The 19,999-nt window shown below is 39.3% G+C and overlaps 1 protein-coding gene across 3 annotated transcripts in view; it reads left to right on the forward strand.

Moving 5' to 3' along the window:
• The first annotated feature begins 291 nt into the window (after positions 1-291).
• The window catches only part of NDFIP2 (Nedd4 family interacting protein 2), a 63,609-nt gene continuing 43,901 nt past the window's right edge, over positions 292-19,999 (forward strand). The window contains exon 1 of one of the 3 annotated variants that reach the window (XM_065896007.1): positions 292-629. In XM_065896007.1, coding sequence (XP_065752079.1) covers positions 309-629 — 321 coding nt within the window. In that variant the 5' untranslated portion in view covers positions 292-308. The remainder of the gene's footprint in view (positions 630-19,999) is intronic. The other 2 variants (XM_065896009.1, XM_065896008.1) reach the window with 2 other exon arrangements.

A 19,999-nucleotide genomic window follows, 5' to 3' on the forward strand; every position in this document is an offset into this window, starting at 1 on the left:
TAGGCTGGGTGAGTAATACGAGGGAGTGTTGGGAAACAGGGTGACCTGTCCTCAGGTGTTCTAGGAATGCGTTCCCGCTCTCCTCGACATCTGTATCTGTGCGCTGTGACTGTGCCTGCGCGAAACCCGTCCAAACAAAAAGACCAATCAAGGACGGTGATGTTTTTTCCCCTGATCCTTTTGCCACCGCCCACTCCGGACAGGCTGACAACCTAGATTGCTCCCTGGGACTTGCCTGACTTTTCCACCTCCACCCACCCAGCTAAACACCGCCCCCACCCCCTACCCCCCGCCAACTCGCGACGCGGATGGGACGGCGGAGGACCCAGCGAGCATGCGCGACCATCCCGAGCATGCTCAGTAGCGCTTGCAGTGCCTCGGACCTTCGGCCCAGAGCTCCGGCCGACGCGGAGGTTTCGGCGGCTTCTGCGGCCGTGACGGGAAGTGAGGTGGTCCGGCTGGGCGACCGCGGCGGCGGAAACAGAGGCGGAAGGGTCGCTGCGGCGACGACGTCGTCGACCCGGGTGACCGAGGGGGCTGAGCGCCGAGGGCACTCGCCCGCTCGGAAGCCGGATCCCGAGCCGGGCAGGATGGATCATCACCAGCCGGGGACTGGCCGCTACCAGGTGGTGAGTTTCTGGCCCCAGCCCGGGCCTCCTGCGCCGCCGACGACCCCGGGATTGCCCCCCGCCGTGGCCCCCAGAGTCCCTTTCCTCGGGTTATTCGCGGAATGGACGTGCTGGCTAATTTATTTTTGGCTCTTTTGGCAGGACCTTGCTTCCTTCACACCTCTCGGATGGAGCCTGCCTGTGGCTCCTTTGAGACCTTTCTTTCCAGACCCCAGTCTCCTTCGAGGTCCCCATCCCTCCGCTGTTAGACACCCCTACGCCTCCCTTTAAAACTTGTATCTGTTTTATGTCTCACTTTCTCGATCATTAAGTTATGCCCTGACCCAGACACTTCAGAGATATTCCTGCGGATTGTATAGTGGAAATGAGTTCACATACCTGCTGGGAAGGTGTCGCCGTCATAGATGGAGTCGGTGGGGAGGAGGCAGGTGTAAGCCCTACGTAGGGTGGGAAGTGGATTTGGTAAAAAAAAAAAAAAATGTGGGCTTAAAAATCGTGCAACTGTAGAGAATAGTCGTGGGGCTGAACTTGTTTCTCAGTTCTAGTTAACCTTGTCATTTTGTCCTTTTCTGTTTTGTTAGAATTAAAAGTGATTGCATTCTGTTTTCTATCACTTTTTTTTTTGGTAGGAGGGGAAACAGGAAGTTTTACTTAAAAAATGCTAATCTTGTTTGAAAATTTTTCTTGAAATACAAGGTTTTCCAGCTTAACCGTATAAACCTTTGTATGTTGAAATGAGTGAAAAGTGCCCCTCTATGTTTTCCGTGTCAAATTTTCTAATGTTTTTTTTCTCTGATACTAATTCCGGTGGTGTCATTGGAGATTCCTACGTAAACCTTATTTTAAAAATGGACCCAGCAATAGTTGACTGCTTCGTCGCAGCTAGGTAGCATGTTATTCTGTAAACTTTGAGGTGGAAATTTAGTTAAACCTATTTACTGAGGGAGAGGAGAAAAACATTAATATGGAGCACTGACGATGCAATTTAATAGTACTGTTTGTGAAATTTACAAATATACATATGTTAGTGCAGATTTCATGTTTCAGATCTATTTGCACAGGAGACACTTAGTTGTGAAGTAAAGAATTTCTATTAATAAGTGTATTTTGACATATGCAAAGGCTACTGAAAGATGAAATCCCAATGTATGTAATTTTGCATTTTTTTTTAAGATAAAAGCTCAGGAGGCTTCCACTTCATCTGGTTTACATCCGGTAAAACCTCCAAATGATGTATATTCTGAATTCTGTGAAAATTTATCAGTATTTTTGCAATGGTTTGGAAAATGTTGCCAGTTTGGGAAGGCATTTTTCAGGTTGTTAGTGTATACACATTTTATTTTTTAAGGCATTCCTATTTTTGCAGATGTTAGTAAAAATAAAATGCAATAGGTAAATATTGAATACCTATTGCATTTACCAGTGGGATTTCTTTTCTCTAATCTCTTTTCTCTCCTGTTGCTATTTGTTTCCCTTAATGGTGTTAACTGATTCGAATTCTTTCTCTTTGGGGGTTTTGCTTATCAGAATCCACCATGTTCACATATGAAAGTCACTGCTCAAAACATTTTATTTTTTTTCGGTACGCGGGCCTCTCACTGTTGTGGCCTCTCCCGTTGCGGAGCACAGGCTCCGGACGCGAAGGCTCAGCCGCCCTGGCTCACAGACCCAGCCGCTCTGCGGCATGTGGGATCTTCCCGTACCGGGGCACGAACCCGTGTCCCCTGCATCGGCAGGTGAATTCTCAACCACTGTGCCACCAGGGAAGCCCTCAAAACATTTTTAATTGATGTATTTGTGCCTTAAAGTAATTTATTATAGTGTCACATTTGCTTTCAGTAGTTATGATTATTATTTTTAAGAATTCCTAACACCAAAATGTTGGAAATTGCTGTCAGCTTTAAGATATTTTCTTTTTCTCTACAACTCCTTTCAAAATAAGTGGACAGTATCATTTTTTTCTTTTTTTAATAAATTTATTTATTTTATTTATTTATTTTTGGCTGCATTAGGTCTTCGTTCCTTCATGCAGGCTTTCTCTAGTTGCGGCGAGCGGGACTGTTTGTTGTGTGCGGACTTCTCATTGCAGTGCTCTTGTTGCAGAGCACGGGCTCTAGGTGCGCGGGGTTCCGTAGTTGCGACTCACCGGGGCTCTAAAGCGCGGGCTCAGTAACTATGATGCACGGGCTTAGTTGCTCCGCAGAATGTGGGATCTTCCCGGACCAGGACTCGAACCTGTGTCCCCGGCATTGGCAGGCGGATTCTTAACCACTGCGCCACCAGGGACGTCCCGACCATATCATATTTTATTGCCTTTTTTTCCCCTCCAAACTGGAGATGTGTCCCACAGAGACCTTGGTTGGGTGGAGGCATTCCTTCAGAGCAGAAGGCAAAAATCTGCCCTTCTAAAGATACTTCTTGCTTCAAGTAGGTAGGACATCAATTTGTTTTCCTTGTAATGTGAAGTGTTTGAAAATCTTAGTACAGTTTACATTCAGATTTTGATTCCAATTCCTGTGTAATTACATGGTAATTTCATCTGTCTAGAATAACTCTTAGTTTTGTTGAGAATGGCCTGATTAGTAACTTTACCTAGGTATATGCCCCCCACCCCAAACTACTGGAGATGTGTCCTACATAGACTTTGAATGGGTGGAGGCATTCCTTCAGAGCAGAGGGCAAAGGAAAAAAAAAAGCATCTGAGTTGGTTTGCAGCAAGCTAGGGACCAACTTACAGCTCTGGCTTGTATAATGAACACAACTGTTGTGTGGCTGACTTTAGCTCAATTTTGTTTTTTTTAAAAAAACTCTGGAATGATTAATAACAATGGAGCAATAAACAGGTTCAGTTGTTGAATGTTTAGAGCTGACTAAGTAGGAGACAGGAAAACATGCTTGGTGTTGAAATGGTATACAATATTAATTTTCCACTTATTCATAGAGTTAAATTTTAACTTTCCGTATTGGTAAGTTAATGGTGATGCCTAGGACCATCAGAATGACTTACTACCATTAACCAATTCACAAGCTTTATGTGGAAACTACTTTTTCTGTGATCTCTCCTCCATTGTTAAAAGCGTCCAAATTTTGTTAAGTGATAACAATGTACAGAGCTACAAATACAAAAAGCCTTGACTTGTTACCCTTCTAATTTCAGAAAAAGCCACGTAGTTCCATTGTGTTATGGGAAATTCAATTTTGTCTGGTAGGAAATGGGCAGTGTTGCCAAACTATGACGTAGGTGACTTGGCTTGGAGCTGTTATGCCACATTCTAACTTTGATGTTCTCCCTTTTAAAGGTTTTGTGTATGTGAACCACCAAGCTGACTACTAAGCTTTCAGAGGTATTCTGTGTATAAGTTAAATTGTCCCTGTGGATTGTAGCAGTAGTTTCCCAAACTGTGTCATTCAGAATGATGATAATAGATGGTCTTAGAAGATTTATAATATATATTAGCATATAAAGACATACATTTGCACATTTAAAACCATGAGAGCTTCTGCCATAAAGACAGTGATTTGGATTTGTTTAACTTAGCTCTTCCTAAACCTTGACCACAGATTTTTAGAGAAAACTTTGATTATATTAACATGTCCAAAGTGTTAGTTTTCTATAAAAATAATGAACTATCCATACTGTGATGATATAGATACTTTGCTGTTATATATGAATTAGAGTTGCCCTTGATAAATCAGCTGGGAAGGAGGTTGACTATTAATAGTTAACAAAAACCCTCACATCTTTTAAAGTTATCTGGGCTTATATTTAGGTTGTGCTGATTACAATTTGTGAGCCCTTGGCTTAGTTACATAGCATTTTGAAGCCTCAGTTTCCTCATATTAGTACCTACCTCATTAGGATTATTATGAGAAATATATAATGTAGTGCAAGTAAAAAATATAGTGTAGAGACTGGTACATGATAAATATTATGAATAATGTAAGGTAAATAAACTATAAAATATTGTCTATATTTCAGTTTTTGCTAGTGACTATGTTTTTTTCTCTTGTTTTATTTAGCAACATGAATATCAAGTAGTTCTTTGTTGTCCATGTCAAGAGCAGTGAAAAGTCTTAAGATCTGATTTTATCGTGTTTACAAGCTGATAGTCTGTTAATTTTTCATGGTTGCTGGCAGAAAAACAGGAGACTCCCAGGTCAGAAACAAATGACATTATGACTCACAGCCCTGCAGACTCACGAACATCAGCATATTTGTGCTGGTTTTCCTTGTAACCAGGTCCCATGAGGGTGATGGGTCTAATGGAAGAACAGAGTGGATCACAGCTAAGGAACTCAGGACCAAGGGTCTAGCACTTTTTTTTTTTTTTTAGCAAGCTGCAAACATTGTAGCAAATAATAAACAAGCTAGTTCACCTCTCTCTGAGAGGCAGTAAATGCTGTGGTAACCTTGACCTTCTTTCACACTCAGCAAGAATGTGCAGGGACACTCAGGCCCATAGCAGTCTGCCTTACCCAAGAGTACATTTTATGGATGAGATAATATATGGTGATTTTTAGGTGCAGTTGTTTACTTTTGTTTTCCATTTTAAAGAAGTATTTCAGTCTTTTACTTTACCATGCTCCCTAGTTTTGCCTTCCTCTCTTGGCCCAGCTAGATTCCTTTGATCATCACTTGTTTGTTTCCTTTGAACTTATCAATATCCTTTATCTGCCTTACATTCTTACCACACCTCTTTTACATCATCAAGTTCCATTGCTTAATCTAATAGGTACTTTTCAGTTCTCTTCTTGCTTAAGTTCTTTTACGTTGACATTGTGAACGTTCTCCTTGAAACTCCTTCCTCATTCCTGAAATAAAGGAGCTTTCTACTCTTTACTCCCCTGACTTTCCTTCTCTGCATGAACTCACTTTGTACTTACTCCTCAAATGTTGATACTTTCTATGGCATGGACTATTGTAATAGCTTGCTTAGTGCTTTCTTCCTTCATCTGACCATCCTTCTGTGTATTGTTTGCGCTGCATAAATTGTATTTGTAGAATATAAATTTGATTTTCATTTCTTTGCTTAAATATCTTCAGTGGCCTCTTACTGAATATCCTCCCCCGCCACTTTAACATTAAAACTTTCAGGGAATTCACTTGTGGTCCAGTGGTTAGGACTCTGCACTTCCACCGCAGGGGGCACGGGTTCGATCCCTGGTCTGGGAACTAATATCCCACAAGCCGCACAACACAGCCAAAAACAAAACAAAACAAAAAACTTTCAAATATATACAGAAGTTGAAAGAATTGCACGGTTAACTTCCATATACCATATACCAGTTGTAGGGTCTACAATTCCCAACATTTTGTTGCATCTGTGTTATCGTATATCTGTCAATTCTTCTTCTTATTTTTTGAGTTTATTTATTTATTTATTTTTGGCTGTGTTGGGTCTTTGTTTCTATGCGAGGGCTTTCTCTAGTTGCGGCGAGCCGGGGCCACTCTTCATTGCAGTGCGCGGGCCTCTCACTGTCACGGCCTCTCTTGTTGCAGAGCACAGGCTCCAGACGCGCAGGCTTAGTAGTCGTGGCTCACGGGCCCAGTTGCTCCGCGGCACGTGGGATCCTCCCAGACCAGGGCTCGAACCCGTGTCCCCTGCATTGGCAGGCAGACTCTCAACCACTGCGCCACCAGGGAAGCCCCTCCATCTTATTTTCTGAGCTTTCAAAATAAGTTGCAGATATCAGTGTACCTCACTGCCAACCACATGCTTATCAGCAGCCTAGAGTTCAATATTTCTTTATGGTTTTTTTCCTTTAGGATAAAATTGACATATAGTGAAATGCACAAATCTTCCATGGCCAATTAGATGAGTTTTGACAAGCACATACATCTATGTAACCCAAACCACTTTTGAAATATAGAGCAGGGATCAACAAACTACATTCTAACTCTTGTTTTGTAAATAAAGTCTTGTGGTAGCACAGCCATGCCGTTCATTTACAGTGGCAGAATTGGGTATTTGAGGCAGAGCCCAGAAAGCCTGAAATATTTGCTATTCTGCCCTTTACAGAGAAAGTTTCCTGACCACTGGGAAAGAGCATTACTGTCACCCTAGAAAGTTCACTCACGACCCTTCCCTGTTGATTCCTACCCACCAGGTGATCGCTATACTGTTTCGTTTTTGTTTTTCACTTCGAATGAGCTTTGCCTATTCTAGAATCATACAGCATATAGTCTACAAAGCTTCTTTCACTCTGCAAGAAGTTTAGGAGATTGATCCTGTTATTGTGTGTATCAGTAGTGCATCCCTTTTTATTGTTGAATAGTATTTCATTGTATAACTTGTACGAATATAGGGCAGTTTGTTTATCCATTGCTCTGTTGATAGACATTTGGGTTGTTTCCGGTTTTTAGCTCTTACGGACAGAGTGGTTAGGAATATTCTTGTGCAAATCATTTTGTGGGCGTACGTTTTCATTTCTCTTTGGTGGAATTACTGGGTAATAGGGTAGGCGTAAGCTTAATTTTATGAGAAACCACTAGACTTTTTTCCAAGTCTGTGTACCATTTCCAAGTGTACCATTTTACACTTAGACCAACAATGTATGGAAGCTTTGGCTGCTTCACCACCTTGCCAAAAGTTTGGTGTTTCAGACTTTTTAATTTTAGCCATTCTGGTGGGCTTATTGGATTTTTTTTTTATATACATTTATTTATTTTTGGCTGTGTTGTCTTTGTTGCTGCGCGTGGGCTTTCTCTAGTTGCAGCGAGCGCAGGCTACTCTTTGTTGCTGTGTGCAGGCCTCTCATTGCAGTGGCTTCTTTTGTTGCAGAGCACAGGCTCTAGGTGCACGGGCTTCAGTAGTTGTGGCACATGGGCTCAGTAGTTGTGGCTCACGGGCTTAGTTGCTCCGTGGCATGTGGGATCTTCCCGTAGCAGGGCTCAAACCCGTGTCCCCTGCATTGGCAGGCGGATTCTTAACCACTGCGCCACCAGGGAAGCCCAGGCTTATTGGATTTTGAAGTATAAATTTCTGTTCTTAACTTACAAGTTCCTTCAATGGACCTTTCCATACCTATACAATGCCACATCTTAGCAATCCCGCCCCCCTCCTCCCCGCCCCCCTGCCTGCCTTAATTGTTATGCATTAACTGCTGGAGTTCAGCAGGGTATACTTATTATTAGCTTCAACCATAATGTCTTCTCTCTTACTTACTCCCCTGACTTTACATGTGTTTATTTCTCACCTAACGTTCTGTACCACACCCCTGTGGTTTGTTTGCCTTATAAAATCCTGTTCCTAGATGTAAAAACTCCTACGAAATTATAATTGGAAGAGGGAGGCAGGGTGAGTTTCTTGCATCTGTCATCTCTACATCACGTTAGAGGAAAAGTTGAGAATCACAGTATTAGAGAACTTGTTACACTGAATTGTGTTTTTGTGTATCTTTGTGTACCTTGTAGACTGCTGCTTTTCCTCAGAGGTGCTTCAGGGCTCTGTGAATGTCTGATTTTTATTTCATCTTTAATATAGATTTTAAACTTTTAAAATACTGTAACTGAGGAAATTCACTCTCAGATGTGTTTAAAACCAAGTTTCCATAGCTTGAAGATTAGTATTATGTTAATTTGTGTTGCCAGGGTAATTTGGTTTTGAATGGACCCCACATGGAAGTTTCTCTGGCTGTTTCTGTGCATGTAGCAATAGTAACTGAGTACAGTTCATTTTTAAAAAATTATACAAACGAGTAAGCTACTTTAGAACACCTGAACGGTGCTGAGTCAGATGCTAGCCATCACTTAGGCATATTTGAACAGTACATGATCCAGTAATGGTGTAGTATTTGTGCAGTAACAAGTAAATGCATTGGAATTATATCCTGAAAATAACATATTATAGATAGTTTATGTGTGTATCTTGTGTTTTGAGTGCCTCTTGTCAGATTTATACTTAAGATAAGGTATGGGAGCAGTTTTTAGATATCATTATTGATTAACTGTGAAACTGAGGTCCTATAACTCATTTATTCGATATTAATTTATAAAGTATCTCTGTCAGTCAAATTCTGTTTTAGGTGCTGGTGAACAAGACAGTTAAGTTCATGTCTCATGGCTCATACTTTGGTGGAGGGGAGGCAGATAAATAAGTGAGCATAATTTCAGATAGTAATAGATGGTTTAAAGAAGGTAAAGCAGGATGATGGTATAAATAATACATTTTATCAATAATAAAATAGCAATAATAGAATAATAATATCTTTTTGCATTATGTCAGGAATATGCTGAGAACTCTGCTATGTGCTTTACACACATGAGCACATTTATTCCATAGAGTAATTCTGTGAAATAGATAATGTTATGATCTTCATTTTGCAGATAAAAAAATGAGACATAAAGAGGTTACATATATACAGGATCTAGTGTGTGGATCTAGGTGTGATGGATCTGGTATTCAAATCTTGGTGTTTTAGTTTTATATTGCTTTGTAACAAACTACTCAAAACACAAGCATTTTATTATGTTTCAAGATCCCTTGGTTTGGCTCTAATCAGCAAAGCAGTTCTTCTGTTCCATGTGATGTTAGCTGGGACTCCAACCATTTGGGGGCTTGATTGGGTTGGAACCTCCAAGATGACTCATTCCCTTTGCTAGCAGTTGTTGATGACTGTTGACTGGAAGCTCAGCTGGCACTGTTGAATGTTGATCATTTCAGTTCTCCTCTGTGTGTCCTCTTCATGTGCCCTGTCAGTGTGACCTTGGCCTTTCACATCACAGAAGGAAGAGGAGGCTGTCATTCCTCTTAAGGCTTCAGCTTAGAGCTCCAGAATGTCATTTCTGCTGCATTCTGTTGGTTAAAGCAGCCATAAATCCAGCCCAGGTTCATAAGGAGGGGAAATAAACTCCATTTCCCAATGAGGGAGAGGCAGTGCACATACATGGAGGCAAAAAATTGATGGTGGCATCTTTGGAGATGGTATGCCTCACCAGTGGGTTTGACTCCTCAGTGGCTTGGAATCAGGATTATTAGGAAACTCTGTCCACTCTGCAGGTGTGACACTCAGGCCAAGACTTGATTGAAATGTTCTAGCTGATGAGTATTTCAGGTGTGATAAGGGCCTGTGGTGCAAATGAGCTTGTTGGTTTAAGAAATAAGAAGAGAGCTGTGTGCCTAGAGCAAGGTGAAGGGGGATGGCTCAGTGGAATGGGACAAAACAAACAAATCAATTTTATGATAGATTTGATAGAAGAATGGAACTCTCATTTGTAATTTTTGTTTCGTGAAAGCAGTCAAGTCCGGTTACATACCTTGCAAGGTGCATTGCCAGATGAAAACGTGGGGTCCCGGCCTTGGGTAGGAAAGCCAGTCTCCACTTCCGAGAGGCCTGCTGTCTTAGCCCACAGCACCCCCAAGGGATTGCAGCCTCCATGCCAGGACTTGCTAGATACTGCTTTGCTTGGGAATGTATCATGGTGACGCCAGCCTGGGATGGGCATAGCTACCACCTTGCCGTACTCCTAGTCATGAGGTGGTGAGTTGAGCTGAGCCAGGGCGTTCAGCTGCCTGAGAATCTTTCCTGGGGAGGCAGGCTGCCTGTGAGCCGAGGCACCAGGTCCCTGGCACATGCTTTTTTGTCCCATTGGAGTTCACTTATAAAACTTGGATTCAAAGATAAAATTATTAAGAATTTAAAGGTGACCATAGAGCCTTAAACCCCAAGCATGAGGCCCTCCTGAGGCAAGGTTCCACGTGACTGCACTGGCCATGTGTTCGTGAAGAGGACCCTGAAAGGAATCTCACTATGACGGTGGTAGTGGTGGTGGTGATGATCTAGAACCAGGGGTCAGCAAACTTGCCGGTAAAGGACCAGATAGTAAATATTTTAGGCTTTCCAGGTCATGTGGTCTGTGTCACAGCTGTGTGCCAGATCTGCTGCTTTAGTGCAAAAGTATCCATACTTAATATGTAAACAAGTTAACATGGCTGTGTTCTAATAAAACTTCATTTACAGAAACAGATGGTGGGCTGGATTTGGCCTGCTAGCTGTAATTTGCCCACCCCTGGTGTAGATGAAAGAGGAATGCACCTCATAAAGGCCTTAAGTTTGGGCCTGTTGCAGGATGCTTCTGACAAATTTTTATTTCACTGAGTCTTGAAATAAACCCTTAGGAAGGTGGTAAAGGTTGTTTTGCATCACTTACTTTTTAAAGTACCTGGTAATCAGGCAGGCACTTGGTCTATCACTAGAATTGGTGTGGAGACCCCAGTTAGAGTATAAAATTTCCTATGAGAACAGCAAAGACAAGTTTCTCATGTCTGATGGAATCTTCATTCTGTTGGAGTGGTCACCTCATTGAGGCCATTTAAAATCACAATACCCCCTTCACAGTACTCCCTAGCCCCGTTACCTGCTTCATTTTTCCCATAGTACTTATCACAACCTGATAATTTCAAATCTTTTACATGTTTAATTCCTACCTCCTTCTTTCCCCTGAGTGTAAGCTTCATGAGGACAGGTATGTTTTGTTCACTGCTGTATGTTCCAGTATCTGGCATATGGTAGGCACTTAGGAAGTAATTGATAAGAATGACTAAATGAGTGGTGCTAGCTCAAGAGCAATTCCATAGACTCAAAACCTTGCTTATGTTATTTTATTCTCTTATTTTTATAAGAATTCTTTTTTTTTTTTTTTTTTTTTTTTTTGCTACTGAGACTTGGGCTCTCTCAGATTGTGTGTGTGTTGTGTGCATGTTTTGCATTACCTTACAGCTTAACAGTATGTCGCTTAGTGTCTGTGTCTCTCTCCTCCTTCCTTCTCCCCTTCTCCCTCCCTCTCTCTCTCTCTCCCTCTCTCTCTCTCTCTCTCTCCACACACACACACACACACACACTTATTTTTATAAGAATTCTTTTTTTTTTGCTACTGAGACTTGGGCTCTCTCAGGTTGTTTGTGATATATGATGGGCCCCATAGGGTTGTTCAGTAAGGAACCCATGAAGCCATGTGCAGTGGTCCTGCTTAGTACCTTCATTGACTATGGAGTTGTGGGTACTGCTTTGATTTTTCTCATCTGCTTTATATTGACTACTTAGAGACTATTTTCTTTTTATTCTTTCCTTAATGTCACACCTACGTGCTAAAACACTGTCTGATTATATGTGTATTAGTAATATATTATTTTAGAATTTTATACATATTCTACATGTGTAGGCCTGACTTAAATTTAAATAACTATGGAATACATTCTGCTGACCTTATTAAATGTAAATTTACTCAAAAAATCCTTGTGATTAAGGCTAGCCTATCTACCATTTGGTTATATAAATCATCCTCTATGTTTTCATGCCATGTTGTTGTTATGGTTTCTTCCAAAAGTTTGATCACTTAAGTTGGAATTAAGGTGTAGGTAAAATTCTTGTTTAAGACATGCCAAGTGCAAGTTGGGAAATACTGCAAGTAGTCTAAGATTTACTATTAGATTATTTCAAGGTTTTGACTTTTAAGATTTGAATATCAGCGATTTAGTATTTTAAAAGTTTAGAAATGTGCTGTGGTTTAGTTTGTCTATGATGTTTCTCCAGACTTACCCGTTACATTATGTAAAGAAATTGTGCTATTTGGCAGAGGCTTTGAGAATAAGGAAATAAACTGGATAGTTTTACTTCTTTACTAATTTTGAGGCTCGTAGGACTTGTAGCCTCTTGGATGTTAGACTGAAGAAATCCAATAGTTTTTAGAGAACATTCGTTCTCGTTTGGGTAGAGCATTCATTTATATCAGCATGACTTTTTGTGTGATTTCCCCACAAGGGGAAGGATTAACACTGGAAATAACACTTGAGACCCTTTTAAGTTTTTGTTTGTAACCTTAGAGAACAACATGAGCCTCCGCTAACCTCACCTTGCTTACTTTGTTACTGCCCTGCACGCGTGCCGTGTCTTGAACTGTAAACTGTAATACTTTTGTTCTCTTGCCCTGCTCCTCTCCAGGCACCACTCCCGACCATGATCTCCCCTGCCTTCGGACTCTTCTGCCTTTTGAACATGTGATTGCCCTTTTTTCTTTTCGTTCTGCTTCCTCCAGGATGAATTTCTATTCTTTATTCAAATCTGTTCAGATGTTCTTTTCACCAGAAAACCTTCCCTCACTGTCTCCATTTCCTCCCTTTTTTTTTTACCAAGTTCAGTGTATTCTTTTAACCCTGTGGACTTATCCCTATCATAGTCCTTATTCCATGGTATGTATTTTGTAGGCTCAGTGGGAAGTAGGGCTTAGGTCTGTCTTGTTTATAATAGTATACAGTGTAGTTCTGGGCCCATTATATAGTGCCTTGTAAATACTTACTGAAGAAATAAATGAATGCCGTTTCTGAATGATTTCAAGTGTATCCATGAGGTTACTGATATATTTATAAAGTGAACAGTTTTCCAGAGTTCTCTTATGTAAAAGTAACAGTAGTATGTTGCCCAGCCCATACAGTGTTGATATTCTGAATATCCATAATTAGGGTATGTACTTTGCTTTTAGAATAGTACCGAGAAACCTGTTTAGATGAATTCTGGTAGTTTTACATAATTCCTCATCTGCCTGGTGACTTGCATTTGCCAGATAATTAACCATGGGTAGGTTATTTGGTTTACTTATGGAAAAAGGAAAATAAATTGTTTCCAGATATTGTGGAAGTGGTTAGTGATCATTTTCTTCAGCCGTCTCATTTTACAGAAGACTGCCTGAGGGAGGTTCTGCTTAAGGTTATGCAGCAAAGCTTGGAGGACAAATTTTATTCTATTACTTGTAAACATGTCAGCTGAGTTAAAAGATCCTGGGAAACAGAACTTTCATTATAGTTAACTTTCTTTAATTGACAGCGATGCCAGACATGAGGAGCACTGATGGTATAGGATGGGCCTGGTAGTTTCCAATCTTGGCTTCTCACTTACAAGCACTTGTAACCTTGGGCTGATTACTTAACCTCTCTCTGCCATAGCTTCCTCATCCATAAAGTAAGAATAGTATAGGTACTTCACTCATAGAATTATTGTGAGGATTAAGTGTATGAAAAGCTCCTAATATTTGGTAAAATCATTAATTAGTGTTCACATTTTATGACTTTTATTTCTTTATTGATTTTAAATTTTTAAATTTTTATTGAGGCATAGTTAATTTACCATGTTGTGTTAGTTTCAAGTGTATAGCAAATATATATTGATATATATATCAGGATATTGAGTATAGTTCCGTGTGCTATACAGTAGGTCCTTGTTGTTTACCTATTTTACATATAGTAGTGTGTGTAAATCCCAAACTCCTAATTTATCCCTCCCCCACCCCCCTTGTGTATCTGTTGTTAATTCTTTGCAGATCCTCTGGTCATTTTTCAGAATTTGCTTTCCAGCTACATTTTTTTTTTTTTTGCATGGTCACATGCACTGGATAAGTATTAGTTCCTTTATTTTGTTCTTTGAAGACATTCTTCCTAGAGCCCTCCATCCTCCTGTTTCTATCTGTAGTATTTGTTCTCTAGGCCTAGTACCCAGCTGTCATACTGAGACTTCCCTTCATCACTTTACTATGTTGGATCGGCTATTTCTTGAATTCCATTTGATTTCCATTTATTTGGGATTGTATATCTTTTAAAAAATTTCTAATTTAATTTTTTTAGTGGTAAGAGGCCGCACTCAGTATGGTCTCATTCCTTTTAAATTTATTGAGACTTGTTTTATGGACCAGTATATTATCTTGGTGCTGTGTTATGTGTACTTGAAAAGAATGTATATTCTTGAGTTGTTGGTTATAGTGTTATATAAATGTCAGATCAAGTTGGTTCATAGTATTGTTCTGATCTTCTGTGTCTTTACTGATTTTTGTTTTTGTTTCTGTTTGTTTGTTTTTGTTGTTGTTTTTGGCCACATCACACGGCTTGCAGGATCTTAGTTCCCTGATCAGGGATTGAACCCAGGGCCCGCCAGTGACAGTGCTGAGTCCTAACCACTGGACTGCCAGGGAATTCCTTGCTGATTTTTGTTTTTGTGTTATTCTACTAGTTGCTAAGCAAGGGGGTGTTAAAATCTGCTGTGGTTATGGAGTTGTCTATCTTCATTTAATTATCTCAATTTCTTGCTTCCTATGTTCTGAGATTGTTGTGAAATGCCCCTCTTTATCTCTGGCAGTGCTCTTTGTCTTCAAGTTTGTTTTATTTGATATTAATATAGCCATTCCTGTCTTATTTTTTTTTATTTCCCTTATTATGTTTTGCATGGCATATCTTTTTCTGTTTACTTTCAACCTGAGTTCTTAATGTGTGCCTTTTGTTGGTGGCATATAGTTGGATTTTGCTTTTTTATTCACTCTGACAGCTTCTGCCTTTTAACTGGAGTGTTTGTATTTAATGTAATTATTGGTATGGTTGGTTTACTTCTACTGTTGTATTATTTGCCTTCTGTTTGTCCTCTTTTTTTTTCCTCTTTTCATCCTTTTCTGCTGCCTTTTGGATCATTTGATCAAAATAATTGTTTTAGTTTCCTTTTCAAAATTTCTATTGCTTTTTTAAGCTATTCCTCTTTATATTATTATTAATATTAATAATATTATTTATCAATTATTAATGTTAATTTTATTATTTTTATTATTTTCGTGCTTGCTCTAAGATTATAATAACCAGTGAAAAGTTAGGTGTATATATATATATATGTTTAACATTAATGTCATATGACTTCATGTAAAAAGTAGAACTTTGTGACTATATACTGTGTACTCCCTTCCCCTTGCCAAACTTGATGCTATAGTTGTCATATGTATTACCTGTACATTCACTGACATCCCCAACAAGCATTATCATTTTTGTTTTAAATAATAACACATTTTTTTTTTTTAATGTTGAGCCTTCTTTTAATTTATTTATTTTTATTTTTGGCTGTGTTGGGTCTTCGTTTCTGTGCGAGGGCTTTCTCTAGTTGTGGCAAGCAGGGGCCACTCTTCATCGTGGTGCGTGGGCCTCTCACTGTCGTGGCCTCTCTTGTTGCGGAGCACAGGCTCCAGTAGTTGTGGCTCACGGGCCTAGTTGCTCCGCGGCATGTGGGATCTTCCCAGACCATGACTCGAACCCGTGTCCCCTGCATTAGCAGGCAGATTCTCAACCACTATGCCACCAGGGAAGCCTGTAACACATATTTTATAAAACTTATGAGGAAAAAAGAATCTTTTATATGTACTTAGACTTTTACCATTCCCTATGCTCTCTCTTCATTCCTGAAGAAACAAGTTTTTCTTTACTATCAATTTTTTTTCAGTCTAAAGAACTTCCTTTATCATTCCTTAAAGTGCAGATCAACTCTAATCAATTTTCTTTCTTTTATTCGAAATGTCTATTTTACCTTCATTCCTGAAGTATTAGATTTTTTGTTTTGTGGGGCAGTACTGTGCTCCGTAGCTTTGGGATCTCAGTTCCCCTACCAGGGATTGAACCCAGGCCACGGCAGTGAAAGCGTGGAATCCTAACCATTAGGCCACCAGGGATCTCCCCTATAGATACATATTTTGGGTGTAGAATTCTTGGCCGAGTTTTTTTTTCTTTCAGCCCTCTAAGGTTTTGTTCCATTTTCTTATGGTGACCATGGTTTCTGATGAGGAATCTGTAGTTATTTGAATCATTGTTTCTCTGTATGTAATATATTGTTTTCTCAGGCTGCTCCAATAACTTTTCTTTATCTTGATTTTTAGAAGTTCTATTATTATGATGTGTCTAGGAGTAGTTTTCTTTGAATTTGTTCTGTTTTAGCCTCACTGAGGTTGAATTTGTAAATTTACTCCTTTCACTACTTTGAGGAGTTATGGACATTATTTCTTCAGTTTTTTTTTTTTTCCTGCTGCAGTCTGTTATTTCCTTTGAGTCTCAAATGACATGTTTTCTAGACCTTTTAAAGGTTTAGAGTTCCTGTGGCTCTATTTGTTTGTTAGCTTATTTATTTTTTCAATACTTTTTCTTTTCTCTTCTTTAGAATGGATAAATTCTGTCAATTTAAATTCACTATCTCTTTCCTCTATCTTCATTGTGCTATGGATCCCACCCAGTGAATTTTTTATTTCATATATTTTATTTTTCCAGTCTAAAGTTTTTATTTGGTTCAATTTTTGTTTTCTATTTACCTGCTGAGATTCCCTGCCATTTCATTGATTTCAAGGTAATATTGCTTTACTTCCCAGAACATAGATGTAATAGCAGCTTTAAAATCTTTGTATGGTAACAGTAATCTGAATCATCCTAGAATTGGCATCTCTTGATTGCCTTTTCCCTGTGGAGTGATTTATATTTCCTAGTATTTTGTATTTCTGGTAATTTTGGATTTATACTGGATCTTCTGAGTGTTTTGCTATGGTACTCTGGAAAATGTAAATACTGTCTCCCATTCTGTTTGCAGTGGTTCAGATCTAAGCTTAATTCCTTAGGCCTTTACTCATCTGTTTTAGTTCAGTCCTACACATGCATGGTTCAAGGGGTAGTGATTTCCCCTCACTTTCTGGCCTGCCTGGGCTCCATTTGTTGCATGCTTCCTCTGGCTAGAAATAGCAAGGGTTCTACTGAGGTTTTAGTAGCCCAAGACAAGGTGCCTCTCCACAACTATGGTTCTGCCTTGCAGCAAAGCTGCAAAAAGAACAAAAAGGGGAAACTCTTTGTGCAGGTTGCTTCTCCAAGGTTTAAATTCCCTCCAAATCCCTATTTTCCTTAATGTTCAGAATGCTCAGATAGTTGTTTTTCATATTTTGTTCAAGTTTATAGTGGCTGTCAGTGGGAGGGTTGGACTGTTGGGGGCTTATACTGCCATGCTGGAACTTGAGCCAACTAAAGATTTTTGAGGTTTTTGTTTTTCTACTCCCTGTATTAACTTTCCTTCTAATATTTTTGTTTTGCTTTTCTTTCATGTTGGAGGTTTTCTTTAAATTTGGGTGTTCTTTCTTTGCTTATTTATATTCTATAAGCTGTGTTTGTGTGTTTTTGACTTGTTAATCAAGGCTTGTGTCATTTCTTGGTGAGCCAGCCTTTTCATTGGGGACCTCCCAAATGTCAGGGTCTGCCATTTAGTTAGGAAGCTATGGCAGTAGTTCGGTAAGCAATAATGGTGGCTTGGATTAGATAATTAGATAATTAGTGGCATTAAAGAGAAGTAGATGGGTGAATTCAAAGGTGTGTGTAGTGTATGTGTGTGTGTGTACTTGAATCAGCATCAGAAATACTCGTAAGGGTAATCCTGTGGAAGGGTAGATTACTACCTGTGAATTTTTTTTGGAGGCATCTTGACATAGAAAGAGTCTGAATTTAGAGACAGTAAAATCTGAAATTGAATCCTGTCTTTGCCCCTAACTAGGTGTGTCAGTTCAGTTATTTAAAGTTTGTTCCGCCATACTCACCTCAGAGGATTGTTGTAGGAACTAGAGTAGATGCTATACATAAAGTGTCTTTGTTTAGTTTTTTTTAAGTAACATTTATTGGGCCTTTACTATGTCAGGCATTATTCTAAGTATTTACAGGTGTTATTTTTTGTAATCCTTGTGAAAGCCCTGTAAGAAAATAGACTCCATTTTGTAGATGATAAAAACGAGGTCCAAGCAGGTCACAGAGTTGGTAAGTGCTGGAGTCTAGATTTGAGTCTTAAAAAGTTGATTCCGAAGCCTTTGTACTTAACCAGTATGCTTCATATCCTTAGTCCAACGTAGGTGGTTGAGGATAGTCTCAGAACTGTTCGTGCCAGTATTTTGTTAGTTTGCTTATTGGTACATGATATATTCCTACGTAGTGTTTTCATTGAGTTATTAATTAAAAGCAAAAATTACTGTAGTATGTAATGAAATATTTTTAAGTCCTCTTTTATCAATGTTTAGCATGCTAAAACATTAAGCATACTAACATTTATCAATGTTTTAGTGGGCTAAAACATGTAAGGCTTCTCTTTAAAGGAGAATCCAGTCTGTCAAAAGATAAAGTTAAAAACTTAGTTTACCAGAGTTTCTACCCCTCCACAACTATTTGGTAAATTCGTTTTATTATGTGTGCTGAGATGGGTTTGCTGACAGTTGGAATTTGAGTACCATAAAGAACCACCTATGCAGTTTCTCTCTAGATAGTATTTTCGCTCTGGTTTCTTCAAAGGCACAAGTTATAACATATTTTTGTCTTGTGCATCTTTGCTCCTAGTGCAAATCCATGCAGTAATGAATTCTCATGTGTGTAAATTTTTACTAGAAAAAGTCATGTCAAGTGTTGTGGAAAATCTTGGTGTAACAGTGTTTTTTTTCTTTTTTTATTGATAAATACCTTTAGAAATATGGCATTATAGTGATCATTGTAACATGAGAATAAGTATACAGAAATAAAGAAATCAGTTTAGGGACACATAAATGTCGACTTTTTGAGAGAGAGAGAGAGTGTGTGTGTATTTGTATTTAGGTTTTGATATTATGAAATTTTTCAGATTATGTATTTACTTTTATCAGCCAGTTTTTGAGGGTTTGCTTTGGCATGTAACACTTTGATGGATGAACCCTTTAACTATTGCTGCCAATGGCATCTTGGCATTTTCTGTGCTTCCTGGGTGACTAAACAACAACAGCATGTCTTGGTAATTGATTTTACTGTATTTAGTTTTGCTTGAGGATTCTGTTCTTAGCTTCTCTGTGTTTGCTGAGGAAAGAACAAAACTAACCCTGAAGAAGGTTCGTATTGCAGGCCTGGTCCTTGCTGGTGTTGGCTCCCTGGTTTACCTGTGATACAGTATGCAAACTTTAATTTTCTTTATTCCCCCTGTTGCCACTGTAGTCATACTGTATTATGCCCTTGCCTCAGAACTCCTAGTTGTTAGAATCTCGAAGTTCTAGGGACTGATGGGTTGGGATTTGCACCTATTTCCTGTGCCCATACTGTATTAGGCATTTAGTAACCATTGGTTGAGCGACTGATAACTGGCTGACTGAATGAAAATGAATGAATTGCAGAAAGAAGATGAGGCTCGAAGACTCAGTCAGAGTTATACAGGAGGTGGTATATCTAGAACTCAAATTTAGATTTTTTGGCATCAAACTATCTTCTATTCATTTAGCAACTACTTGATTATCTTAAAGAATGTGAAATCAAACTAGACAGTACACTGTAGTAATTTTTTAAATGACAAATGAATGCTTGTGATAGTAACTTTAACAGTATTACATGGAATTAGTTGCCTTATGCCTTTGCAAATGAAACTAAATCAAACTAATTAATGACGTAGACTGGAGCTTCAGTGTACTCTCTGTGTAAGAGGCAGTATCCACAGCTCTGGATTCAGTTTTTGCTAAGACTCTTTAAAGTTGGCAGAGGAAAGTAAGGACCCCTACAAAAGAAACAATGAATAGTCAAAGGTAGGAGGAAAACCAGGGACTTCCTTGGTGG

The sequence above is a fragment of the Phocoena phocoena genome, chromosome 18 (genome assembly GCF_963924675.1).
Source record: "Phocoena phocoena chromosome 18, mPhoPho1.1, whole genome shotgun sequence".
Classification (NCBI taxonomy): Eukaryota; Metazoa; Chordata; class Mammalia; order Artiodactyla; family Phocoenidae; genus Phocoena; species Phocoena phocoena.